The sequence below is a fragment of the Caenorhabditis elegans genome, chromosome IV (assembly GCF_000002985.6).
Source record: "Caenorhabditis elegans chromosome IV".
In the NCBI taxonomy this organism is placed as follows: domain Eukaryota; kingdom Metazoa; phylum Nematoda; class Chromadorea; order Rhabditida; family Rhabditidae; genus Caenorhabditis; species Caenorhabditis elegans.
The window spans coordinates 10000001-10021480 of record NC_003282.8 but is presented as its reverse complement, the minus strand read 5'-3'; the positions used below and the strand labels follow the sequence as shown (position 1 = coordinate 10021480).

General features: G+C 33.8%; 7 protein-coding genes and 5 non-coding genes across 18 annotated transcripts in view; 6 read left to right on the top strand and 6 right to left on the bottom strand.

Moving 5' to 3' along the window:
- Positions 1-36: 36 nt before the first annotated feature.
- Positions 37-4056, bottom strand: ent-7 (Equilibrative Nucleoside Transporter (ENT) Family; the record flags this gene model as incomplete). Of its 4 annotated transcripts, none has more annotated exons than NR_131591.1 (9): positions 259-405; positions 658-854; positions 899-984; positions 1029-1149; positions 1267-1365; positions 1412-1512; positions 1560-1846; positions 1901-2218; positions 3440-3461. NR_131591.1 is itself a non-coding variant. In NM_001380428.1 (9 exons), 9 exons carry the CDS (start codon positions 4054-4056, stop codon positions 261-263), a joined length of 1386 nt encoding a protein of 461 aa, NP_001367263.1. The 4 variants fall into 4 exon arrangements, 3 of the variants coding, with proteins under 3 accessions (NP_001379100.1, NP_001367263.1, NP_001255452.1); NM_001380428.1 differs by lacking the exon at positions 3440-3461 and adding an exon at positions 4025-4056 and having other exon boundaries at positions 261-405; NM_001392380.2 differs by lacking the exon at positions 3440-3461 and having other exon boundaries at positions 37-405.
- 21ur-14755 lies at positions 1126-1146 on the bottom strand. Its single transcript, NR_056498.1, has one exon.
- Positions 3748-7523, top strand: F44D12.2 (DUF7622 domain-containing protein). Its single transcript, NM_069405.6, has 7 exons — positions 3748-5251; positions 5681-5848; positions 6074-6230; positions 6282-6452; positions 6496-6696; positions 6960-7075; positions 7119-7523. Exons 1-7 carry the CDS (start codon positions 5154-5156, stop codon positions 7234-7236), a joined length of 1029 nt encoding a protein of 342 aa, NP_501806.1. The 5' UTR covers positions 3748-5153; the 3' UTR covers positions 7237-7523.
- Positions 6899-6919, top strand: 21ur-13164. Its single transcript, NR_056497.1, has one exon.
- magu-4 (PDZ domain-containing protein) lies at positions 7274-11728 on the bottom strand. 2 transcript variants are annotated; one of them, NM_069404.6, is made up of 13 exons: positions 11379-11728; positions 10841-11018; positions 10553-10798; positions 10189-10474; positions 9898-10145; positions 9612-9847; positions 9397-9567; positions 9033-9343; positions 8739-8987; positions 7990-8692; positions 7772-7946; positions 7486-7581; positions 7274-7435 (listed from the first exon to the last, which is right to left on the bottom strand). In NM_069404.6, the coding sequence occupies exons 1-13, from the start codon at positions 11663-11665 to the stop codon at positions 7367-7369; spliced, it is 3255 nt and encodes a 1084-aa protein (NP_501805.2). In that variant the 5' UTR covers positions 11666-11728; the 3' UTR covers positions 7274-7366. The 2 variants fall into 2 exon arrangements, with proteins under 2 accessions (NP_501805.2, NP_001368189.1); NM_001380427.2 differs by having other exon boundaries at positions 7290-7435; positions 9898-10139; positions 11379-11675.
- Positions 11729-12008: 280 nt separating this feature from the next.
- 21ur-11264 lies at positions 12009-12029 on the bottom strand. The gene has a single exon (NR_056496.1).
- Positions 12030-13379: 1350 nt separating this feature from the next.
- F44D12.17 lies at positions 13380-13503 on the bottom strand. The gene has a single exon (NR_056494.1). It is a non-coding gene; the product is annotated as an Unclassified non-coding RNA F44D12.17 (non-coding RNA).
- On the top strand, positions 13380-13503 carry F44D12.18. The gene has a single exon (NR_056495.1). It is a non-coding gene; the product is annotated as an Unclassified non-coding RNA F44D12.18 (non-coding RNA).
- Positions 13504-14588: 1085 nt separating this feature from the next.
- Positions 14589-15984, top strand: C47E12.13 (DUF1874 domain-containing protein). 2 transcript variants are annotated; one of them, NR_131590.1, is made up of 3 exons: positions 14589-14649; positions 15505-15750; positions 15795-15911. NR_131590.1 is itself a non-coding variant. In NM_001027900.4 (3 exons), the coding sequence occupies exons 2-3, from the start codon at positions 15511-15513 to the stop codon at positions 15909-15911; spliced, it is 357 nt and encodes a 118-aa protein (NP_001023071.1). In that variant the 5' UTR covers positions 14596-14649; positions 15505-15510; the 3' UTR covers positions 15912-15984. The 2 variants fall into 2 exon arrangements, 1 of the variants encoding a protein (NP_001023071.1); NM_001027900.4 differs by having other exon boundaries at positions 14596-14649; positions 15795-15984.
- sars-1 (putative serine--tRNA ligase, cytoplasmic) lies at positions 15903-17755 on the bottom strand. Its single transcript, NM_001392379.1, has 6 exons — positions 17691-17755; positions 17464-17633; positions 16373-17422; positions 16210-16314; positions 16033-16158; positions 15903-15939 (listed from the first exon to the last, which is right to left on the bottom strand). Exons 1-5 carry the CDS (start codon positions 17725-17727, stop codon positions 16057-16059), a joined length of 1464 nt encoding a protein of 487 aa, NP_001379106.1. The 5' UTR covers positions 17728-17755; the 3' UTR covers positions 15903-15939; positions 16033-16056.
- Positions 17756-17978: 223 nt separating this feature from the next.
- On the top strand, positions 17979-19507 carry C47E12.2 (ADP/ATP translocase). Its single transcript, NM_001392378.1, has 7 exons — positions 17979-18021; positions 18135-18293; positions 18353-18562; positions 18613-18834; positions 18882-18992; positions 19042-19211; positions 19259-19507. The coding sequence occupies exons 2-7, from the start codon at positions 18144-18146 to the stop codon at positions 19314-19316; spliced, it is 921 nt and encodes a 306-aa protein (NP_001379107.1). The 5' UTR covers positions 17979-18021; positions 18135-18143; the 3' UTR covers positions 19317-19507.
- Positions 19508-19632: 125 nt separating this feature from the next.
- The window catches only part of C47E12.3 (alpha-1,2-Mannosidase), a 2689-nt gene continuing 841 nt past the window's right edge, over positions 19633-21480 (top strand). The window contains exons 1-6 of one of the 2 annotated variants that reach the window (NM_001306968.3): positions 19633-19669; positions 19718-19837; positions 19880-20016; positions 20060-20139; positions 20657-21109; positions 21162-21436. In NM_001306968.3, coding sequence (NP_001293897.1) covers positions 19667-19669; positions 19718-19837; positions 19880-20016; positions 20060-20139; positions 20657-21109; positions 21162-21436 — 1068 coding nt within the window. In that variant the 5' untranslated portion in view covers positions 19633-19666. The remainder of the gene's footprint in view (positions 19670-19717; positions 19838-19879; positions 20017-20059; positions 20140-20656; positions 21110-21161; positions 21437-21480) is intronic. The other variant, NM_069401.6, reaches the window with a different exon arrangement.

Genomic DNA, 21480 nt, shown 5'->3' with positions numbered 1-21480 from the left:
AAACTCTTGAAAAATATTTTTTAAACATAATATAATACAAAAGTTTATTAAAAAAGCTTGGGAGCTCTCTGCTTTAGATCAAAAAAATTTCCATAATACATAAATTGTTACCCTGTAAACAAATGAATTCAAGGAGGCCAATTCCGAGAAATATATAGTTAAAAATGGTAATTTTCTTTAAAAATAAAAATGATATTTTTAAGTGTTTTATTTTTTTTGTTAATGTTCGCAAAAAAAACATTACACACACAAACAAAATATTATACAGTCATGTTCTTTCTACTTCCTATCGAGTCCACCGCCCATGCAGCAATGGGTGTACTGGCGACTCCGATGAGAATTCCGAGCATTAGGAAAATTGATGCAAGCATTCCACTTAGCTTCTGATATCTAGCTGGCACTTTGCTGAAATGTATTTTGTTTCAAAAGGTATTAATTTCTGTATAGCTTAATTTTTAGAGACTAATCAGTTGTTGGAAGTTGTCCTATTTTATTTACAGCAAAGGAACTCGACTTTATGGCCTTGACGATGTAGGAGTTCAACTCCCCTACATCGTCAAATTTTTAACGAATTTTTTAAGTCGCGCCCAAAGTTTGTCAATTTCAAGTTGAGAAAGATACTGTCAGCAATTGTCGTGTTGTTCAAATTAATCTCACCTTGGTGTATAAATCAGCGCTAAACTGCTCATATAACCACAAGTAAATGCCATTATGGTACATCCAATAGTGAACCACCATTCATTCTTAAACCAAACAGGCCATCTTCTAGTATCTGGACGATAATTACAGAAAAGATAAAATGGAATGAATACGGTTCGAAGAGCAACTCCGATCCATAAATATTTCTCTGATGGCTGGAATTATTATCAGTAATGAATTTTTATAATATAAATCTCACGAATTGAACATAATTGGCAAGAGATGATCCAATCCATGCAAATAAATTGAAATTGAGGAAAGTAGTTATCGGGAAGAATAAACTATCTGTGAAACAGTAGAGGTTTTTAAACGTCAAGTTGTAGAGCTACCTCCAAAAACAGAAGTTATTCCATTTGTAGGATCAGAGTACACACTATCAGTCATCATTGCAGGAAAGATGAGAAGAGAAACAAAATAAACGTAGAAATTGTTGAACAGTTGGACCCAACACTGAAAAAAGTAAGTTTCATACTAATTAAACTTTAAAAACATTCATTTTTTATGTGTGATTAATTTTTAATTTTTGAATTTTAAAATTTATCTGCCTATAGGAAAAAAAAACAAAACCATTCTGAAGCACTCCCAGTATTGTCTGATTGACGGATTATCTACTTTTTCCTCTGCTCTTGCCTCCACTCCTTTTGCCATGTAATATTGATAGAATGGCTGAAAAAATTGTATTATCGAAACACTTTCAGCTATTTAGTTTTACCAATCGAACCAGAAAATAGAGAGAAAACAAACAAACAATCATGAATGCTAATGATATACTGAAGTATAAAAGGGCATTCAATTCAATGTCGTTAGGCGATACTGAAATGTTTTCAAGCTTAAAACAGTCTGCATATGAGGAGACTTACTAAGAATTGTTAGAATACTCAATACTGAAGTAAAAACTCCACACAAATTGTTTCCAATAACCAAAGAGTTAATGTAGTTATCCGGAAAATCGGCGACGATTCCGTATACAGAATTTTGATAAATTCCATTGGCCAAATTCATAGCCATTATGATGATTAGAGTAACAATATAAAACCATGTAACACTGTCTGGAGATGGTGTTACAAAAATGGCAAGAATAACAATGACCCCAATCAAAATGCAGTTCACAATGAGAGGAACCACAACTCGAAGCATCATGAAACCTCTTAAGACTTGAATTGCAATGCTTTTAAAAAATTATAAAATTAAAAAAACTTACACCATGACCACAATTGTATTTAAAATCATAATTCCAACATTTGGAATCTGTGACGTCACTCCAATAATTGACATAAAACTGTCTTGATAATTTGTATTGTTAAACCAATAATCGTGATAGTATTGTGGAGCAATTGTAATAAACATATTCCATGACATTAACATTCCCATTCCGTGCATTGTAAAAATTATATAAACAAGATACCATCGATCTGTTGGTGAACTCTCTTTCCGGCCCCATGTGTCTCGAGGTGTCACTAAACCAATTTGTGAGTTGCCAGTGACTGATGAATTTTCGGCAAGTTCCTCGTTCATTTTGCTGAAAGTTACTGATTCAATATGCTTCAAGTTTACGGTTTTATCAGGTACGAATTTGATAAATGTTAATTTTGGTATATTTTTAGTACCCACAGGGTTGTTTGCCCCCATTTTCTGCCATTACAAATATTATACTCTACATGAAGATCTACAGATTTTTATATTATGAACAACGAAATTTTATGTGAAAATACATTGAAAATAAGATAAGGGAGAGCCTTCTTCTTCTTGTTGCATGTGTTTAGTCATTTTTATTTCAAATGAAATTTTTTATATTATTGATTAGAAAGTTAAGACTATTATTTTCCCCAAAAACAAGCATGTAATACGCTGAATTCCCCAACTAGAGTAGGCCCAAATCTTGGCTTTTAGTGTCTTTTGATCGAATTGGTATGTAATTTTTGGATTGGATTTTCATTTGACTTTTCACTATCTAGAAAAGACTCCTGTCACAGTTTACTGCAAGTTTTAACTGAAAAAAGCACACTACAATCGGATAACAAATTTCTATGTCTCTTTCTCGAGTATTCTCGAGTAAAAATAAAGAATTTAAAAATGAACTAGCGTCAGATATCATACCAGTTTAAAACAAAATATTTTTATTTTTTGAAGACAACAATAGAAATAATCTAAGTTTTATAAATGTAGTGCATCCTTTAGGAAATTTAAGATTGATCTATTTGATACAACTATCCGAAAACAGATTTCTAAACGTATTTTCTAATTCAGCAATTGCAATTCAACCATTTTTGTATTGTCACAAATAGTGTCAGTTTATAACAGTTCAAGTTCAGGTCAAAACAATTCTAGCGGGTGAAACAATGCTGATAAAAAGAAAAAGAATGTGTGATTTCTTTGTTTTGTGTGCCTCCCATGGGTACATTGAAATACTTATAGATAACATATTTTTGAGGTACAGACAGTCAGACATTTTTTTTTTTTTTCTTTTTTATCCGATTCAATTTTGTTCTTCGTGTTCCAAAGAGGAATGAAATAACGACATAGAATGTGAGTCAGTTGAAAGGATTTAATTTTGAATGAATGTTTTTAATACTGAATTTGAATTTCATAAGTGTTCGGACAAAAACTACAGTGAAAAAAATGATAGGGATTTTTGAATTTATGTCTCTCAGCTTCTAATAATTTTGCAGGCATTATTAGCCTTGCACCCCTACAGACCAATCTTAAATTAATCTTCTATGTAAGAATGAAAAAGACATACAGTGAGGAACTTTTTTGAACATTTTGGTAAACAACTTTGCAATTAATGTCTTTAAACAAATAATCAAGAAAATAAATCTTCTGAAATTTAAAAGTGATACTGACGTCTTTTGCACGACAATTGATAAAAAATTTTTATAGTGCGTCAAGTTAGTTCACTTTCATATTTATCAAGCTACAAAGATCATAAATTGCTTTAGTTTATATAATTTCATGTTTTCGTTTTTTTTTGTTCTAGAAAAGTTGCAATTTATATTTCACCAGTTGAATACTTTTATTAACTAAAATACAAACTAAAATATTAAGAAGAGCAACAGAATGTAAGATTAATGGGGGAATATACGGAAACTTTTTTATAAACGTTTTAAAATGAAGTTTAACAATAAAAGCTAAAAAAAACTTAAATTGAATTGAAATGGGGAAGGTGTGAAAATGTTGCAGTGTTATCAATTGGAAATGCGACAATCCGCTTTTTTCTTTGCTTTTGAAATATTTCAGAGTTTAATTTTATCAAAGTTTAGGGCGTATCAAAATGTATCAAAATGCATAACTGGATACTTTTCTCTTTCCGACACAAAAAATGTACCTTTTGAGTGGTTGCAATTCCATTTGATCCATACTTAAAATGAGCTTGAAAATATAATGTTCAAATTGTAGCCAAAGGGTTTTAAAATAGTCAGTTGGCTGCTGCGTTACTCAAGTGGAAAAGAAATCCGGAAATGTAAATTTAATCGATGTTAATAGCTTTTAGATATTTTGAACGAAAAGCGAGAAAAGGTGAATGTATTGGAAAAGCCAACACACGCTTTCTCATAATTTACATATGGTAATTGTATGAATCAGTTTCATTTTGATAGTTTACTGTAAATTTCAAAGGCTTCTAGAATTTTTTATGAATTCATAGGAAAATTTCCTGAAATTTGCAAACCGGTTTGAAAAAGTACTTCATTTTTCAATTTTAGAAAGAATGCAACTGAATAGCTACAAATAACTAACCGTATTTCCTTTTGCACCCGGTTATTTTATTTTTTATCAAATTTTCAACTGAAAAACTATAGAAAAAATAAATAGTCAGAATTTTGTTAGTTGCCAACATTCGGAAAAATCTAATGACAACTATCTTATGTGCTGCCAAAATTTAACAATCAGGTGCCAGACATTAGAGGAAATACGGTATTAATAAGTATTAAACTTTTAAAAAAATGAAAGTGTGAACGAGTTTTAAATTTTTTGATAACAAATCAGGCAAGAGCTGGCAGTTGGGCAGAAGATCTTCAGGAGAGCTTCCACGTTTGATTTTAAAATTGTATATTCTAGAAAAAAATCTAGTATTTCTTGCTGTAACATTGATTGAAAAATGATTTCAGCCAGACTGCAAAAGTCATTAAATCCTCCAATTCTTAAAATTTGAAACCTTTCAGAGCACCTTTTTTAACAAATTTTTTATTTCCCATATATGTATTTCAAACCATTTTTTCCAAACATAAACAATTTATTTGAATATATTGTTCAATTTTTTCCTGCGTCTCTCCAGCAATGTCCATTTCAAAATGCAACTGCGAGCCCGGGAGCTTATGAAAATGAGTATTGTATCATTTGCGGGCAACATAAAATATGCGAAATTTGGATGATGGGGCGGTGAGCGTATTGAATTCAAATCAACAACTACTTCTATATTTTTGTTCGGAAAAACGGAGTCAGTCAGTTAAACAGTCATGCAGACAATACTGATTCAACTGATTGTACTTTTTACGTTATTTCATGAGGTGAATACACTGGTCACTTGTTCAAGATGTGAATTTGGAAATGAAGAGTGAGTTAAATTAATAAATGTTTAGTTTAACAATAGTTTAACGTTGATTTCCAAATTTCTGAAACATCTATTTTTGTTTATAATTTATGTTAAAAGTGTAAACTTGGTTAGGAAGATGGCAAACCTCAGGTAAAAAATAGCCAAAGCTTATTAATTCAAAGAATAATCCAACTCCTGCCAACATCTCAATTGAAATTTTATATATTTCAAGAGAAAAGTTCTGAGAACACAACTTCCTATTTGTCAGCGCATAACACGATTTTCTTGAACTTTATTAAATAAAAATCTATTTGAAAATTTTATTTGTATCTTCACTCTGGTCGCCCAACATGTTTTATCTTTAACACTCTCGGAAATCTAGTGATAAAATCTAACAATAGGAAAATCTAACAGCAATAGTACCGGGAAAAAATGTTCTTATATTTTTAGATGCAACTTTTCTCGAAGTACATGTCGGGGAGATTTCTGTTATCATGCTCAATATTTTTATGGAAATGAAATGATGCCAACGATACAAAAAGGATGTGTTATAGGGGAAGTTGCTCCAGAAGGATGTAGAGTCAATCATCATGGAAATGTTATGTGTTTCTGTTCAGAGTAAGTTGGTATTTCACTTCAAAGCTTGATTTAATTTCATCGTCAAAGTTTTTTAAAAAACAATTTCAATGTTGCTTCTGTACACTCTTATGTCGGTGATAATTATTTTATAAAAACCGTTAACTCTAGTAAAAAGGTAAAAATTTCCTGGGTGTCCCGTTCTACAGTTTACTAAAAAAATTTTGAAAAAAGGATGAATACTAATTAAATTGTTGAAACATCCAGCGCTGACTACTGTAATGCCAACTACACATCACTTGCTGACACTGCTACAACAATTCTTCCCGTTCAGACTTGTCAACCAGAAAAAGTGAACAACATGCCAAAACCCAGATGGACAAAGCCGTGTGCTGCAAACTATTGTACTTTTATTGAGGCAAAGGTTTTCTTTCTTTGAACTTTTACTGAAAATTCCAATTTTATTGAATTTCAGACTCAAACTGAAGTGAACAGTGCCAATTACACTTGGTCCACCAAAGACTGCAATAAGGAGAATGAATTTGACTTTTTCCCAACTCTAACAGTTTTCAATTTTTATCCTGGAACATGCGTATGGCTCAACTATGGAGGTCAACCGGACACACATGCATGTTATGGTTCTGATGTAAGTTTGGAATAGTTTTCAATTCATTGTATAATTAAAACAGTCTCTCGACACAACATTAGTCTTTGACGTGACAACTGCTACAACCGAATGCCACGTGGATTATTTTAATCCACGTCTTCCATATGTTAAGTCCGGAAGTTCTTGTATTGGACAGTTCTGTTTCATAAGTGCGACTTCCCGTGGAGAAGTGTTCAGAGGTTGTGTTAACAGTGTGACTGTCGAGGGTGCCACTCCGTTGAAGGTTAGATTTTGTCTTTGTGTAAACATTTTTAATTAAAAAATTATGAATTGCAGTATCTAAAACCCACATAATTTTTCAAAAATCCTTTTGAGCCTTAAATAAAACAGAAAATAATTATCGACTCGAATTTATGAAAATTTTGGATAAAATTTCGAACATGTTTCTGATAATTTTTAAAGAACTTTAAAAAATGAACTGATGATGTAATTAGACGTTAAACGATTATTATCAGATTTCAGATTTTTACGAATTATTGCTTTCAGATTGGCTACACCCGTGCATACACTGGCTTAGAGCAATGGATTTGTGATCAATCTTACTGTAATGCTGATCTCAAATCAGCTGAACTCTCTTGGCCACCTGAGCTATATTTATACAGGTTGTGACTCTTGACAACTGAGAAATAATTTTGATTATTTCAGAAATATATCAAATCTCCGAGAGTTCAATGTTTTCTACATCGACTCCGCTCGCTCGTCATCCTCGATTTTTCTTGCCATTCCCATCGTTTTTCTAATTAATTATTGCCTTTTCCACTGAACCACCTTTTTCTTTCATTTTTACAAATGCTTTCAATATTTTCATATGAACAAATTTATATTTCTTCAAATTACTTCATTTTCAAACAATAAAAGCACCGGAGATTCTATGTTCTCTTTCTCAATATTATTTATTCTTCATCGACTTTTCTTTGAACCCATACGATTTTTTTCTGCTCGTCTTCAATTATTTTTTTCAGCTGAAAAATAATAAAAAGTTAAGTGCGGCACGAATTGAAAGAATAATTACCTGTAGAACAGCGTGAGTCATCATGAAGCTGACATTATTATGACTTGGCACTACAAGTGTAACTGATCCATCAAGATCTTTTTCTATTTTCAAATCCTGAAAATTAATTATTGGTATATCGAAAATTTTTTGAAAAGTTTCGAAAAAGTATTGTGAAAAGTTTCTATAGACTCCGATGAGAGCCTCTGATCCGCCTCTTCAATTGCCCGCTGCGTTTTTGGATGAGAGGCAATGAGACGACGGTAGAGACCGGGCGGGTTAATTATGTTTTCGTAAATTACCGTACCTTTTCAATAAGCTGTTTGGCTTCTTTTGAACTGATTTTCTCTCCACAAATATGTTCATTGACATCTTTTAACTGTTTAACTGACTTGAATCGAATCTTCACAAGAATAGGGAACATTCTACATCTTTTCAATCGATCAATTGCAGACTGATCAACTTGGAGGACACAATGGAGTCTGAAAATCTCAGCATAACTATGAAAATGTTTGAAAACTCAACCCTTGAGCCGTGATATCCATAATATGAGCAGTTGATACGACGTGATAAAGATCATAAACATCATCGTTTTGTTTCGAATCAATCAATACTTTATCCTTCAATAAAGCCGATACTTCATCCAAACTTGCAGTTAAAGACTCTCTTGCAACAATTGAAAACTTATCAGATTCATCAACAAGCATTTGAAGGAAAGGCTCAACAACTGCTCCAAACAAAAGAACCGGTCGTTTCACTTTTGTATCCAACTTCTCAACCCACTCATAAGCCTTCTTCGGGAACGGATTTGCATATCTGTTAGCTCGAATTGCCTGATAAACAGTCGTTGAACTTGGAATAGCTCCATGTTCTCTTTGTCGTCCCTCTTTGTCCACTTTCCATGCTCTCCATCTTCCAGTTTTGCCCATTAACATAGTCTTGTCAACGAAAACAACATCACCACATTTTAAATCCAGTTCATCTTTGTTCTCCATTGATCTATCGATATTAACACGAAGGAAGAAACTGTCACCGTCAGCTCCAAGTCTCAAACGATTCAATCGATCTCCACCGTCTTGAACTAGAAGACCTGTTAACTCCGAATTATCAGCTGATAAAGTATTCATTGCACACTCGAGTGTTGTATTTCGAACGCAATTTCCATCGATTGATAAAATGAGATCTCCTTCGAGAAGGTCAGAACCAATTGATTTTTCAGCGAGGATACCTAAAATATAGCGGAGATTATTTTGACATGAATTGCTTTCTCGTACCAATCGCATTTCCACCACAAAGTTTTACATCACTTCTTGGAACCTCGACCAGTCTCGGTTGAGATGAACGGTTTACAAGAAGAGATTCAGAGTGATGATTTCCACGTGGCAAGTGATATTTCTTATTGGATCTTCCCTCAGCGTAACTGTGCATTGCACTTCCAGTTGTTGAAATTGAAAAATCACTTCCATCTTTACTTATGCAATGACGTGGAGGTACTCCACTCCCTCCAGTCAAGCTGCAGGTAGCTGAAACAATTTCTAGACTACAGCAGTTAACTTTTGAAAACCTACAATTATTAGGATACTGATTGGAAAAACTTGTGCTTGGAAGTCGAATGGAGTTACTCGAAGACATAACAGAAGACATAGAGTCATCCCGAATTGTAGGATATACTGGTGGATGACTTGGACTGTAAACAGCTGATCTTCTGTGGGGTTTTCCTTCCATTATAGTTGATGATGTAGGTGTGAAGTGCATAGAATATGGACGAGCATCTGAAGTTGTCGTGTTCGATGAAAAGCTTCTTCCATCCCATCCTCCTCGATGAGATGATATTTGAGACATTGTTCGTTTTTGCTCACTATTTTGACGGATTAGTCTTCTGAAAGTCAGAGTTTTCTTCTTTTTTTTGACTAAAAATGTCAAGAATCTTACGTCACAGGTGACGTTGGTGTGCTAAATATGGTACTCTTAGGAACATATACTGGAACTCCTTCGATATTGGTTCCAGCAAATACGAGATCTTTTTCATTAACTGAAGATGGGCTCCATAAAGCTGTTGGAGCGGCTGTTGAAGATGAACTTATTTCAGAATGCGCTGTGGATCTGAACATTCAACTTTGTAGTAATCAAATTTGAAGGAAACTAACTTTGCATTGAATCTTTTATCCAGTGCATCCAGCATTAATTTTGTATGATCAATGCTACTTGAATAGGTTGGAGCACGTAGAGAACCATACCGTACCAAGGGACTCATTGATGCTGGAGAAGCTTGTGGCATTCGCAGAGATCCCTGACGAAGAAGAACTTGATCATTTGAACGATCAATATTCGCTTTTGCAACAACAGTTCGCTCTTTATCAGATCCACCATTTCGACTGAACCACTGAAACAAGAATACTAAAGTTTCACTAGCATTTTATAACGAAGGTTTACCCTCGAAAATATAGTTTGTCGATGTTTATCCTTTCCATTATGATCACCTCGTTTAGTAGATTGAAGAATTCCAATGACTAGAGGCTCTCGAGAATTTTTAATTAGCATCTCAGCATGTTTAGCATCATAAACAGGAGTGTGCATAACATGAACAACTCGTTGCCCTGGAGCCAATCCACTACGAGAAGCAGCACCGTTTGGTTCGCAGGAATTAATGAATACTCCATTGGATAGTTCAAGACCTACACCTGAAATGTAAAACTACACTCTTAAATGTAATAAGTAACTCACCATAGTTCAATGGCAGACAAACATCACTAATTTTATTGCAATTTGATCTTCTTCTAATAACAAGATGAATGTGATGACAGTTGGATAACATTCCCATTACACTTCTTTCGTCCATATCTGTTACAGATATGTCATTGACCATCATTATATGATCCAGCTTTTTCAATACATTATCAAATGGAGAACCGTGAGCAATTTGTCTAACATATATTGGACCATGAACAATTGAACCATCGTCCGTACGGCCTCCACCAAGCATAATTCCCAAGTTTGGTTTGTTGAAGGGCTGAAATTAATTTCGTTTTTAATTTTTATCTTGGCTGTCTGAAACGAAACGATTGAAATGAGTTTTCTTTCAACTTACCAAATTAATTTGAACAGAATGAGTATTCCAAATATCCACAATTGCATCTCCAGTTGTCTGTTGACATTTTCTCAAAGCTTCATCTCTTTCTTCTGTAATTCTAGCTCCATTTTGTTCTGCTTCTGTAAGCCTTGCAATTGCAGCTTCTTTTCGAGCATTTGCCTGAGCAGTTTCTTCCATATTGACTTTCAAGAGTCTTCTTGTATTTTCAAGTTTCTGTTTTAATGCAGCAACTTCTTCAGAATCCTGAAATTTTTTTTTAATTTGATTGTCATTGTAAAATCAAACCTCTTTCATTTTTTCAATTTCTTTTTGCAGTCGATCCCTCTCTTCATTTTGACGAGAGTTTTCTTCTAATACAATACTTCTTTCCTGCATTGTTTCCTCATAATCTCTCTGGAGAGCTTCATATTGTAACCGTAGCCGTTTGTTCGCTTCTTCAATTTCCATTTTATATGTTTCACTTCTGAAATATATTTTTTTTCATAACGGGCCATTTTCCAATGGTTTTTAAATATTTATTAGTTTTCTTCTGCTGAAAATTATTTTCGAACGTTTAAAAAAACTTGAATTTCAAATTTTTAAAGCCATTCAAATTTTTTACAACATCATTATGATTAAAAACTGGCCCGAAAAGTTTCAGATCGACAATTCTCTAGTTTAAAGTGCACCAACAAATTCTCTCAAAAATGACATATTGATTTTATTTCGAAATTTCAGGAAGTTAACTACCACTTATCATATACATTTTGGTACCAATTCCAGGTCTTTTTAATTTTCAATAAACATTTTTGAGCTTTTCTAGTGATTTAAATCATGAACTAACCTATGTACTTGTATTTGTAGACTATCAATTTTCTCTTCAAACTCATCAATTTTCTTTCCAATATCATCTCGCTCTTCAGATGCTTTTCTAACTTTTTCCATCCATTTTGCCTCAACTTCTCGAATCTCTTTTTCCATTTCCTCTGCAATCCGTCTTCGTTCTGCTTTTTCAAACTTTAACTGTTTCACTAATTTCTCTTTTTCCACATCTTCAAGCTTTTCCTCTTCATTTTCATTTTCATCCTCTTCAACTGACAAACTCGACGGTTTTGCTTCCACTTCTACCATATAGAATTCTGAATGAAAAACGGAGAAATGGGTCAACTGGACGACATACGGAAAGGACTAATTATAGAAGATGGAATAGGAGAAAAGATAGAAAGAAAATAAGTGAGAAACCGGTCGAATGCGCAGGAATATCACACTGATTTGTTCATTCGGTTCGTATGGAATAGATGGAGGAAAAGAAGAAGACGGGTGAATTAGAAATAACACAATTTGAAGAAATTTCCTTCAATTAACAGTTAAAATTAGTTGGAATTTGAAGGTTACTACAAGAATGAAAATAGAGGCACTTGAAAATAGAAACGAGATGTTTTTAAATATTCTTTTGGAAATACATGACAGATTTTTGAAATACAGACCAACGTTATTGTTTTGCTAATGAAATGAAGGAACATATACCACAAACGAAACACTAAAAAAACTAGAAATACTGAAAAACTCAACTTTCGATAACGATTTTCCCAAAACCTGACTAAGCTCACTGTTTGAATTTCTTTCAAAATGAAAACTGTGAAAATAATCAGTAATTTGTTCCACATATTTTTATACCAATCAGATGAAGTGTGTGCGGAGATCAAAAGCCACACTGCGATATTCCAACTGAACATTCAGATTATAAGATCCATATATTTCAAAATAAAAACAATACTCACAGTGTTTCGATCCAACGAAAATTCACACAAAAACTGTCTTAATACGGTCAAGATGGGCGGTGCATGGGTCCGAAATAATCCGTTAAAAGACGAGTTTGCAGGAAAAGGAAAAGAATAAACATACGAGTCTTGCCATCATCATCGCCTCAAATACAAACATACAAGGCAGAGAATCTTAACAAAAAACTATGTTTTGATACGTTTTTCCATGTTTCGATAATATAAATTTTTACTTGGCTCTTGGTAAACTTTAAGCTTTTTTTTTTGACTTTTGACAAACTTTGGAGCTCCTACCTTTGAACAAAATATAAAACATCGCTAGTTGGTAACCTGATCAATTTTTTAAAAATAGAGTCGATTTAAAATTTAGGCCGTTAGCTTTAACAGAATATGTAGAAACGCTGTTTTCTAGAAGAAAATATTATTTTGAATATTTCAACCGTGAGAGATAGTGTAATAAAATCGGTTAAACTTTAACCTTAAAAACCCACATGACTTTTTTCAACAAACGATATATGTGTATTTACAATGTTTGTGATGTGTGAAACGAATTGTTTGAAGTTTGTTCAAATTGAATTGAGATGAAATAGAAAAATGAAAAGAGTAGGAGAAGGAGTAGGGAATTTTATGTAGGAATTTTAATTGAACTTGAACTACATGTCATTCTTGTGAATCTGAAAAATTACCTATAATATAATAGGGCTTCCATGCAAATAGAGGGTGCCTACTTTCGTGCCTACGAGGCAGGTGTAACTAGTTTTTAGGGTGATATACCAAAGAAACCTATCACTGGAGTTGAGGAATAATTTCAGGCTAGTAGTCCTAGGTGTATTTCACAGCATGTTGACAATTTACAAATAGACGTTTATCAGTAACAATTCATAGAAAATTTCTGTGAAAATGATTTTATCTTTAATACATAGCTGAGATTTAAATGTAGTTGAAATCCCATTGACTAAATTCTAATCCACTTCTGATGGTAAACTCAATTTCATAAGGAACATTCTAACTTCATGAAATAATAAAAGATAAAACATTTCATAACAAATCATGTATCCAAGTAGATTGAAGAGAAGTAGGTTATTAGAGAGAAATGAGAGGATACATACAGATACAGGTCGGTTGCGATGGGCGCACGACGAACGAACAGTTCCTCCCGGAAAGTGAAAGAGAAATGCGGGAGAAGGTGGGTGAAATAGTGTTTGAAAACAAGAGAGTTTAGGTAGACAACCAAAGAAACTGTACGAATGGGACGCATGGACAAACACGCTCGTTTCTCTACTGCTTCTTCATCTCATTCACGTTGGAATCTTACTTGACCATGTTTGTTTTATGAGAACTAGAGGACGAGAAGCATACCACAAGGAACACATGTAGTTATTAATATTGTTTTGATTATCGTTGCAATCTAGAATCTTGAAATAGGAGTAATTCTTTTGAAATTTTCTACTCGGTATTACGGTAAAATGAAATGTGCAACTGTACCAAAGAAACATTTCAGGAGTGTGTGATTTTTTTGTCATACTGTAGTGAGTTCTCAAAATCCCTCCACCCTTTAAGTTATAACCCAAATTTGAAATTAAATACGGTGTAAACTCGAAGCGAAAGTACGCGAAATGGTAGGTCGAGAATTTGATTTAAGTTTTTTCAAACTTGTATTAAATTGCAAATTTATGTAGAACACATGGATCAATTTGGCTAATGCGGTGTCCTAACAGGTACCGATTTTCAAATCTCTTTTACATCAAAATATATATATTACCTCGACTTACCATTACATTCTAAATTGGTAATATTTGTCTCTATCAGAATAACCGAGAAATAAACCAATGAAACTGTAATTTCATGAAACTGGAGTGGTTCATGGGACTAATGGAATCAGATATTATTTTAAAACTATTCATGTATTGAATTTGTTTTGGTAAAAAAACCTATCATAGTTTTCGAAGTGAATTTTTAATTTCGATTAATTGTCCGTACATTCTAGCGGACCTGCAGCAATTCTCGAAATTACTCCAAAAGTAAGTTTTTTTGGAAATTTGGCAAATTACCAAAACTTTGACTGAAAATTTAGAAGTGTTCAATTGATATTCGGTCATGTTAGACTATAAAAAATCCCCGCTGATGATACTTTGCCATTAATTTGAATTAGATAATCGTATCTGAAATAAAATAATATCAAGTAATATGATCCGTTTAAAGATAATCAATGAATACAATCTAATTTTCCGATACGGACCACAAGGACACTGTTTAACCAGTTTCCTTCACCACATACATACCGAATATTTTTGTATGTCTTCTTTCGTTTTGAAACGTTAAGTTTTTTGCAAAGTTAGTTTACCTTAATTCAAACATCTTGTTTATAAAATATTTGTAAAATATTATAAAATATAAATTTTATAAAATATACAAATGTTAGAGCAAAAAACGAGTATTGAATAGTATTTTTCATTAGACTTACACCCCAATGATCTATTTTGACGGTTTATATCTCGATTGTCTTAAGTCTTATCAAAAACAATTCCACTATATAAATATTAAAAAAATGTTCTGCATATATTTTGTCAGTTAACAATTTTTATATGAATAAATATAACAAAGATAATCGAGAAAGCTGTAAAAGTGGAGCAAGGCAGTGCAAGTATAATGGGGAAATTACGGTATATTAAAAGTACAGATACATGTTATCCTGAGATGACTGAAAAAATTCACACATTTCCTCTATTTCCTCTACATGCGCTACCATTTCTTGTGAGTTCAGTACTATCAAAGACTGCAAAACCAATTTTTGATCGCTTATTTTGAAGGATAGAAGAACTGCCGTGCTTGACTAAAAATAAATTTAAAAACTGGAATTTAACATTTGTAGTAGAAATGTATTAAAAATGTGGATCAAGAAAAACATAGTATTTCAACAAAAATTTGAAAGAATTGTATTGTGGTTCTTTTATTTTTGCTGTTTAGATTATTCAGGAATGATGAATAACGTGGCGAGTCTCGAGACCCTTTAATGAAAATATAATGTCCCCTTAAAATATGGTCCTGCGTTTTCATAATATTCCGATACCGTATAGGTAATATAAAAAGGTCTACATATTTCACCGAATAGATGTTCCTCAACAACGGTATGCAATTAAAGTGCAAAATCTGTAATATATTCCTCAAAGCTTCAATTAAATTTTTCAGGAATAAATGGATCGTCTATTGATACTTTATAGTGAACAACGGACTTATCCAACTGCGGCTGAAGTTTGCAGAAATGTTTTGCTGGATATGTTGAAAAACGGAAAGGAAAACGTTGTTCGATGGAGGAATCCAGATTTGTTAGAATTTGAAATTATCAATGAACCCGAACTTAGAATTATGTTTTATGTGAGGACTGGAAAGAATTTCAGGAATGTTATAAACGAAGGATCAAAGTTTTTTAGAAAGGTAAGGAGCGCTGGTTTTTAAAAATATATATTTTTAATTTTTAGGTATTTGGTCATGAAAACGTCTACCGTTTTCACTTCTTGCCTAGATATCTTCTCCCATTTATCCCGAAGAAAACATTTTCGCAAATCGTTCGATTCTCTACTGAAACAGCTGTTTGATTCATTCATTAAACTTATTTAACTCGCAATTAATAACAGGAAAGCAAAGATAATAAAGAATTTCAAATGATAACAATATAAATTACTGAAAAGAAAAAGGATCCCAGAAAAATCAGAATGCATTAATATGAGAAATTGTTTCGATTTATTTCTTTCCTGTCGCCTTTTTGGCATCCTCGTCGATCGGCGCTGGTTTAACGAATGGAATGAATGTACGGTAGTTTTCTGGCATCCATTGTTGAATAGCCTAAATTTTAACATTTTAAATGAAGATTATGAGAACAGATGTAAAACGTACGGTTGGTACATTGATTCCTTCTTCAGTTTGATTATTTTCGAGGATGGCGCAAATGACACGAGTTGTAGCACACATTGTTGCGTTGAGCATATGTACAAATGGAACCTATAAACAAAAATGTATTTATTAAGTAATCGTTTAGTATAATAAGTTTTATATATACCTCTCCACTCAGTTTCTTGGTCTGTCCATATCGAACCTTGAGTCGCCGGGATTGATAATCCAAGCAGTTAGAGCACGAAACAAGCTCACGATAAGCTCCAGATCCTGGGAACCAGGCTTCCAAATCGAACTTTTTCGCGGCAGCATTGTTGAGTTCTCCAGAGACAATATTGACGACTTGGTATGGAATTTGAAGCTCCTGGTAATAGCTCTCTGCATTTCCAATCATCTCATCGAAGAGTGTCCATGATTCATTATCGTTGGGACTGCACAGAACGAATTGCTCGATCTTTTCAAATTGATGAACACGGAAAATACCGCGTGTATCTCTACCGTGACTTCCGACTTCTTGTCGGAAGCAAGTGGAGACACCAGCATATTTGATTGGAAGCTCAGTCTCTTTGATCCACTCATTTCGATGATAGGCGGCAATTGGCTGTTCAGAAGTTGCAATCAAATACTTCTCGTCGACAGATGTATCACCTGCGATTTCCGATCCCTTCGAGCTGACCTTGTAGAGTTCATCATCGAATTGACTTAGTTGAGCAACTTCTTGCATGACCTCTTTCCTCATGAAAAATGGAGTATATAGTGGAACGTATCCCTTGACATTGAGACGTTGCAGAGCTAACTGAATAATAGCTTGCTCCAAGAAGACAAGTGGGCCCTTCAAGAAATATCCACGACCTCCAGCAACAACTGTTCCGCGCTCTCCATCAAAGCCATCAACCATCACAACCAAATCAACGTGTGAATACTTCTTCTTGGTGCTTAAATCTCCGAAAGTTCTCTCAATTTTGTTGTTAGCTTCATCTTTTGATACGACGACACTAGAGTGAATCAAGTTTCCGATTTGAATGAGCTTCTCATGGCGTGCATTTTCGTTGGCGATGACGGCAGCTGCAGTTTGAACAGACTTCTCATCGACAAGGACTCTGAGCTTTTTCAGTTGAACAACGGTTAACTGAGACAGCTCATCAATTTTCAATTCAGCAAGACGTGCGACAATGTCATCAGCAACGGAATCGTCTGTTCCTTGTGGTTCCTTCTTCTAAAAAAATCTTTGGTTGACACAAGTTAGAGTTAACTGACCTTCATTTTCTCCCCAATAGCTTTAGAAATAGCATTCTTCTGGCGATTAAGTTGATCAGCCACAAATCTCTCCTTTCTCCATTTCTCATCCAATTCAATCACTTCGTCGACCAACTTCGGATCCTTGAAACGGTCCTGCTGCGACTTACGAATGATTTCTGGGTTTCCACCTTAACTTCGATACTGTTTTTCAACTGTTGGCAATGTTTTTAATGATTGACACTTACCCTTTTCAGTACGGAACATGTCAATGTCGAGAACCATCTTGAAAGCTCAACAAGAGTGAATTACCCTGAAAAGCACGAATATATTCGAAAGTATGTAAGCAAACAAAATTTTCTAGAGGATAAAATAAAACGAAAAGCGTCACATAGACGAGAGATTTGGTAAAATTTCGTAAGATTTCAGGCCCGGTTCAGGTCAGTTTAATGTCTGCGATTGCTCGTCACATGTGATGTTTCGTGTGGCAAAGGGTACGGTGATGCATTTGATTTGACGCCAATTACTTATTATTGAAATTTGGATTTACTTTTTTATTTACGTTTTAGTCATTAGAAAGTGAGTTTTTTAGGTTTATTGTTAACTTAGAGAGTACATAATTAAAATTAATACAAATCGGTCGAATATAATACAATTTATGAAGAATTTACTGTTATTTGCGTCATTTCCAGGAAAGCTCGATGAGCACGAGTGCATCCCTTTCTCCAGCAGCTTTACAAAAGCGATCAGATGCTCAGAAGTTTGCTATTGACTTGTTAATTGGCGGGGTTTCAGCGTCAGTTTCAAAAACTGTAGTCGCTCCTATCGAACGTGTAAAAATTTTGCTCCAGGTAAAATTCTCATAGTCAGTGTTAATTCAAAATGATTTTGTAACAAACTACGTTTACAGGTTCAATATTCGCACAAAGATATTCCTGCTGATAAGAGATATAATGGAATTATCGATGCATTTGTTAGAGTTCCCAAAGAACAAGGATTTGTATCATTTTGGAGAGGAAACATGACAAATGTTATACGTTACTTTCCAACTCAAGCTTTTAATTTTGCATTCAATGATTTGTACAAATCGATTCTTCTAAAAAATATGAAACGGGAAAATGTAAGTTTTTTGGGTGAAATTACATTTGTACTCTAATAATATTATTTCAGAACGTGCTCTCATACAGTGTCAGGACACTCGTCTCTGGAGGACTTGCTGGTTGCTCTTCACTTTGCATTGTGTATCCATTAGATTTCATTCGTACAAGGTTATCTGCTGATATCAATCATCACACGAAGCGAGAATATAAAGGTCTTGTGGATTGCACAATGAAAACCGTGAAAAATGAAGGATTTAGTGCACTCTACAGAGGATTCGCTATTTCTCTTCAAGTGAGAATGTATCTTTCTTATCTTCGTCCTATTAAAAATTTTTACAGACATACTTCATTTATAGATCTGTATATTTCGGATTATACGACGCTATCAGAAATACTATAAACACGGATAAGAAGAAATTACCATTTTATGCTTCGTTTGCCATTGCACAAGTATGTTTTCTTTTTTCAAAAACTTTATTTGCATTAAAAACTGTTTTAGGGTGTAACCGTACTATCGTCATATTTAACCTACCCTTGGGACACTGTGCGGCGGCGAATGATGGTAAAAGGACAGCTGAGCACATCAAAGGCTTTTTCAGCTGCACGAAAAATTGTCCATGAGGAAGGTGTTCGCGGATTGTACAAAGGAGCGTTAGCTAACATTTTTAGGTTTGTATGAGGATTACATATAATGTTCTTTAAATTTATGGTTTCAGAAGCGCTGGTGGAGCACTTGTCATGGCACTTTACGAAGAGATTCACAAGCATATGTGATCGAGCAAAATTGGACCGAAACACATTTATTCACCATATAATAATTCTCAACCTTAGATTCTCATCTAGCGATTTATTTTTGTATATTATTCTGAATGCTTAGGAAATTGTTTTTTTTCTTGTTAACCGGTTACCTTCTGCCATGAGGATCGTTTTTTTGTTATCCTATTGATAAAAATTCAAAATTTCGGAGGAGAGCTGACGTGTCACTATTCTATCAAACGCTTGTCGCATGCATTATTTCACTCGTTTCATCGATTTTTATTATTTTCTATCAATACTGAAACTGGGAACTGGACAAAACTACTTATAATTTAGATTGAACAAATCGAACGCAGTATGGTATTAGTATGGTGAGCTGAAATTATCTTTGGAAAAAAAAGTTAATTAATAAATTTCAGAAATTTGTCAAAAATGTGTTAATTTTCATCGCATTGTTCTCTACGACGTGCTCACTCAAAACAACGAAAAATCCATTTCTTTTAACGAAGGAGGAAATAAAATATGCGTCAATTTCAGATGTATGTGTGCATCTAATTTGTAACTAAAACTATAACTGACAGGTGGATTTGCAATATGGATTGGCAAAAACACGCGAAATGTTTCAATTTGGATGGGATAACTACATGGAACATGCATTTCCAGCAGATGAATTAGATCCAATTCATTGTAGAGGCCGTGGACACGATCATGATAATCCGTAAGTGAGCAGGAAAAGAGAGAGGTTTCAATAACAGATTCAGAGATAATATTAATGTTAACGATGTGCTTGGAGATTACTCGTTGGGATTAATTGACACTTTGGATTCGCTTGTGGTTTTTGGTAAGTTTGTTAATTTTTTTCAAAAGTTATTATTAATTGTCAAAATTAAAAAATGGAGTATCGTCAGTGGAAATTTAGTCTAAAAATACTCATGATAGCCCAACATGTCTGATTATAACAAACCCAAAATGTTTAGATTTTTTCGAAAATTTAATTCAAAGTTTTGGTAATTGTCAAATGTTCCAAAACGTTGAAAATTTTTGCATTGTGCAGATTCAAGCCCCTGGAATCTTTAAATACTTTTTTTTGTTTTTTTTTTTTTGGTTCGCCACTTTTTGATCATAAATTTAAAACTGCAGTAGGGAAAAACCGCTTGTTCGAAAATATCCAACTATCATATTAAAACTAATTTTTTTCTGAATTTTTTAAATTTATGATCAAAAAGTGGCGAACCAAAAAAAAACCAAAAAAAAGTATTTAAAGATTCTAGGGGCTTGAATCTGCACAATGCAAAAATAGCTACTGACGATACTCCAACATTAGAAAAAACATATATTTTGAATCTGTAAATTTTCAGGAGACGCAGACGAATTCAAACGAGCTGTTAATCTTGTAATTAAAACAGTATCGTTTGAAAAGAATACAACAGTTCAAGTATTCGAATCAACTATTCGAGTGATGGGTGGTCTTCTGGCTGCTCATATGATTGCTGCCGATAAAACTAATCGATTTGGTCCTTTCTATATGTCAGACTACGGTGGAGAACTTTTAACACTTGCCCATGATTTAGCTGGGCGACTTTTACCAGCGTTCGATGGAACGGCCACCGGAATTCCTTACACCCGTATAAACTTGCAAAAGGGAATTCTTCCGGGAACGACAAACTCTACATGTACATCAGGCGCGGGGAGTCTATTGCTTGAATTTGGTGTATTGTCAAAGCTGCTTGGAGATGACACCTATGAACGACTTGCTCGACGAGTTAATGAAAAGTTGTGGAATTTAAGAAATGAGGTCACTGGATTGCATGGTATTGAGAAAATTAAAAATTGTGTTGCAAAACTTTATACATCTAATTTCAGGAAACTTAATTGACATTCAAACTGGAGAATGGCTTGGTCACTTAGCAGGCCTCGGTGCTGGAATTGATTCATTCTATGAATATATGCTAAAGTCGTACATCCTTTTTGGTAATCAACGAGATTTAGATATGTATAATGAATCATTTGCTCGTATCACAACATACATGCGTCGAGGTCGTTCTAGGTGTTCCAGTCTTGAAGGTGATATTCCAATTTATGTAAATGTTGATTCAAGAGATGGAAGCACTTCAAATACATGGATCGATTCTCTTCAGGTGACAGTTACATATTGTTGTTTCTAGTAAACTTTCAATTTCAG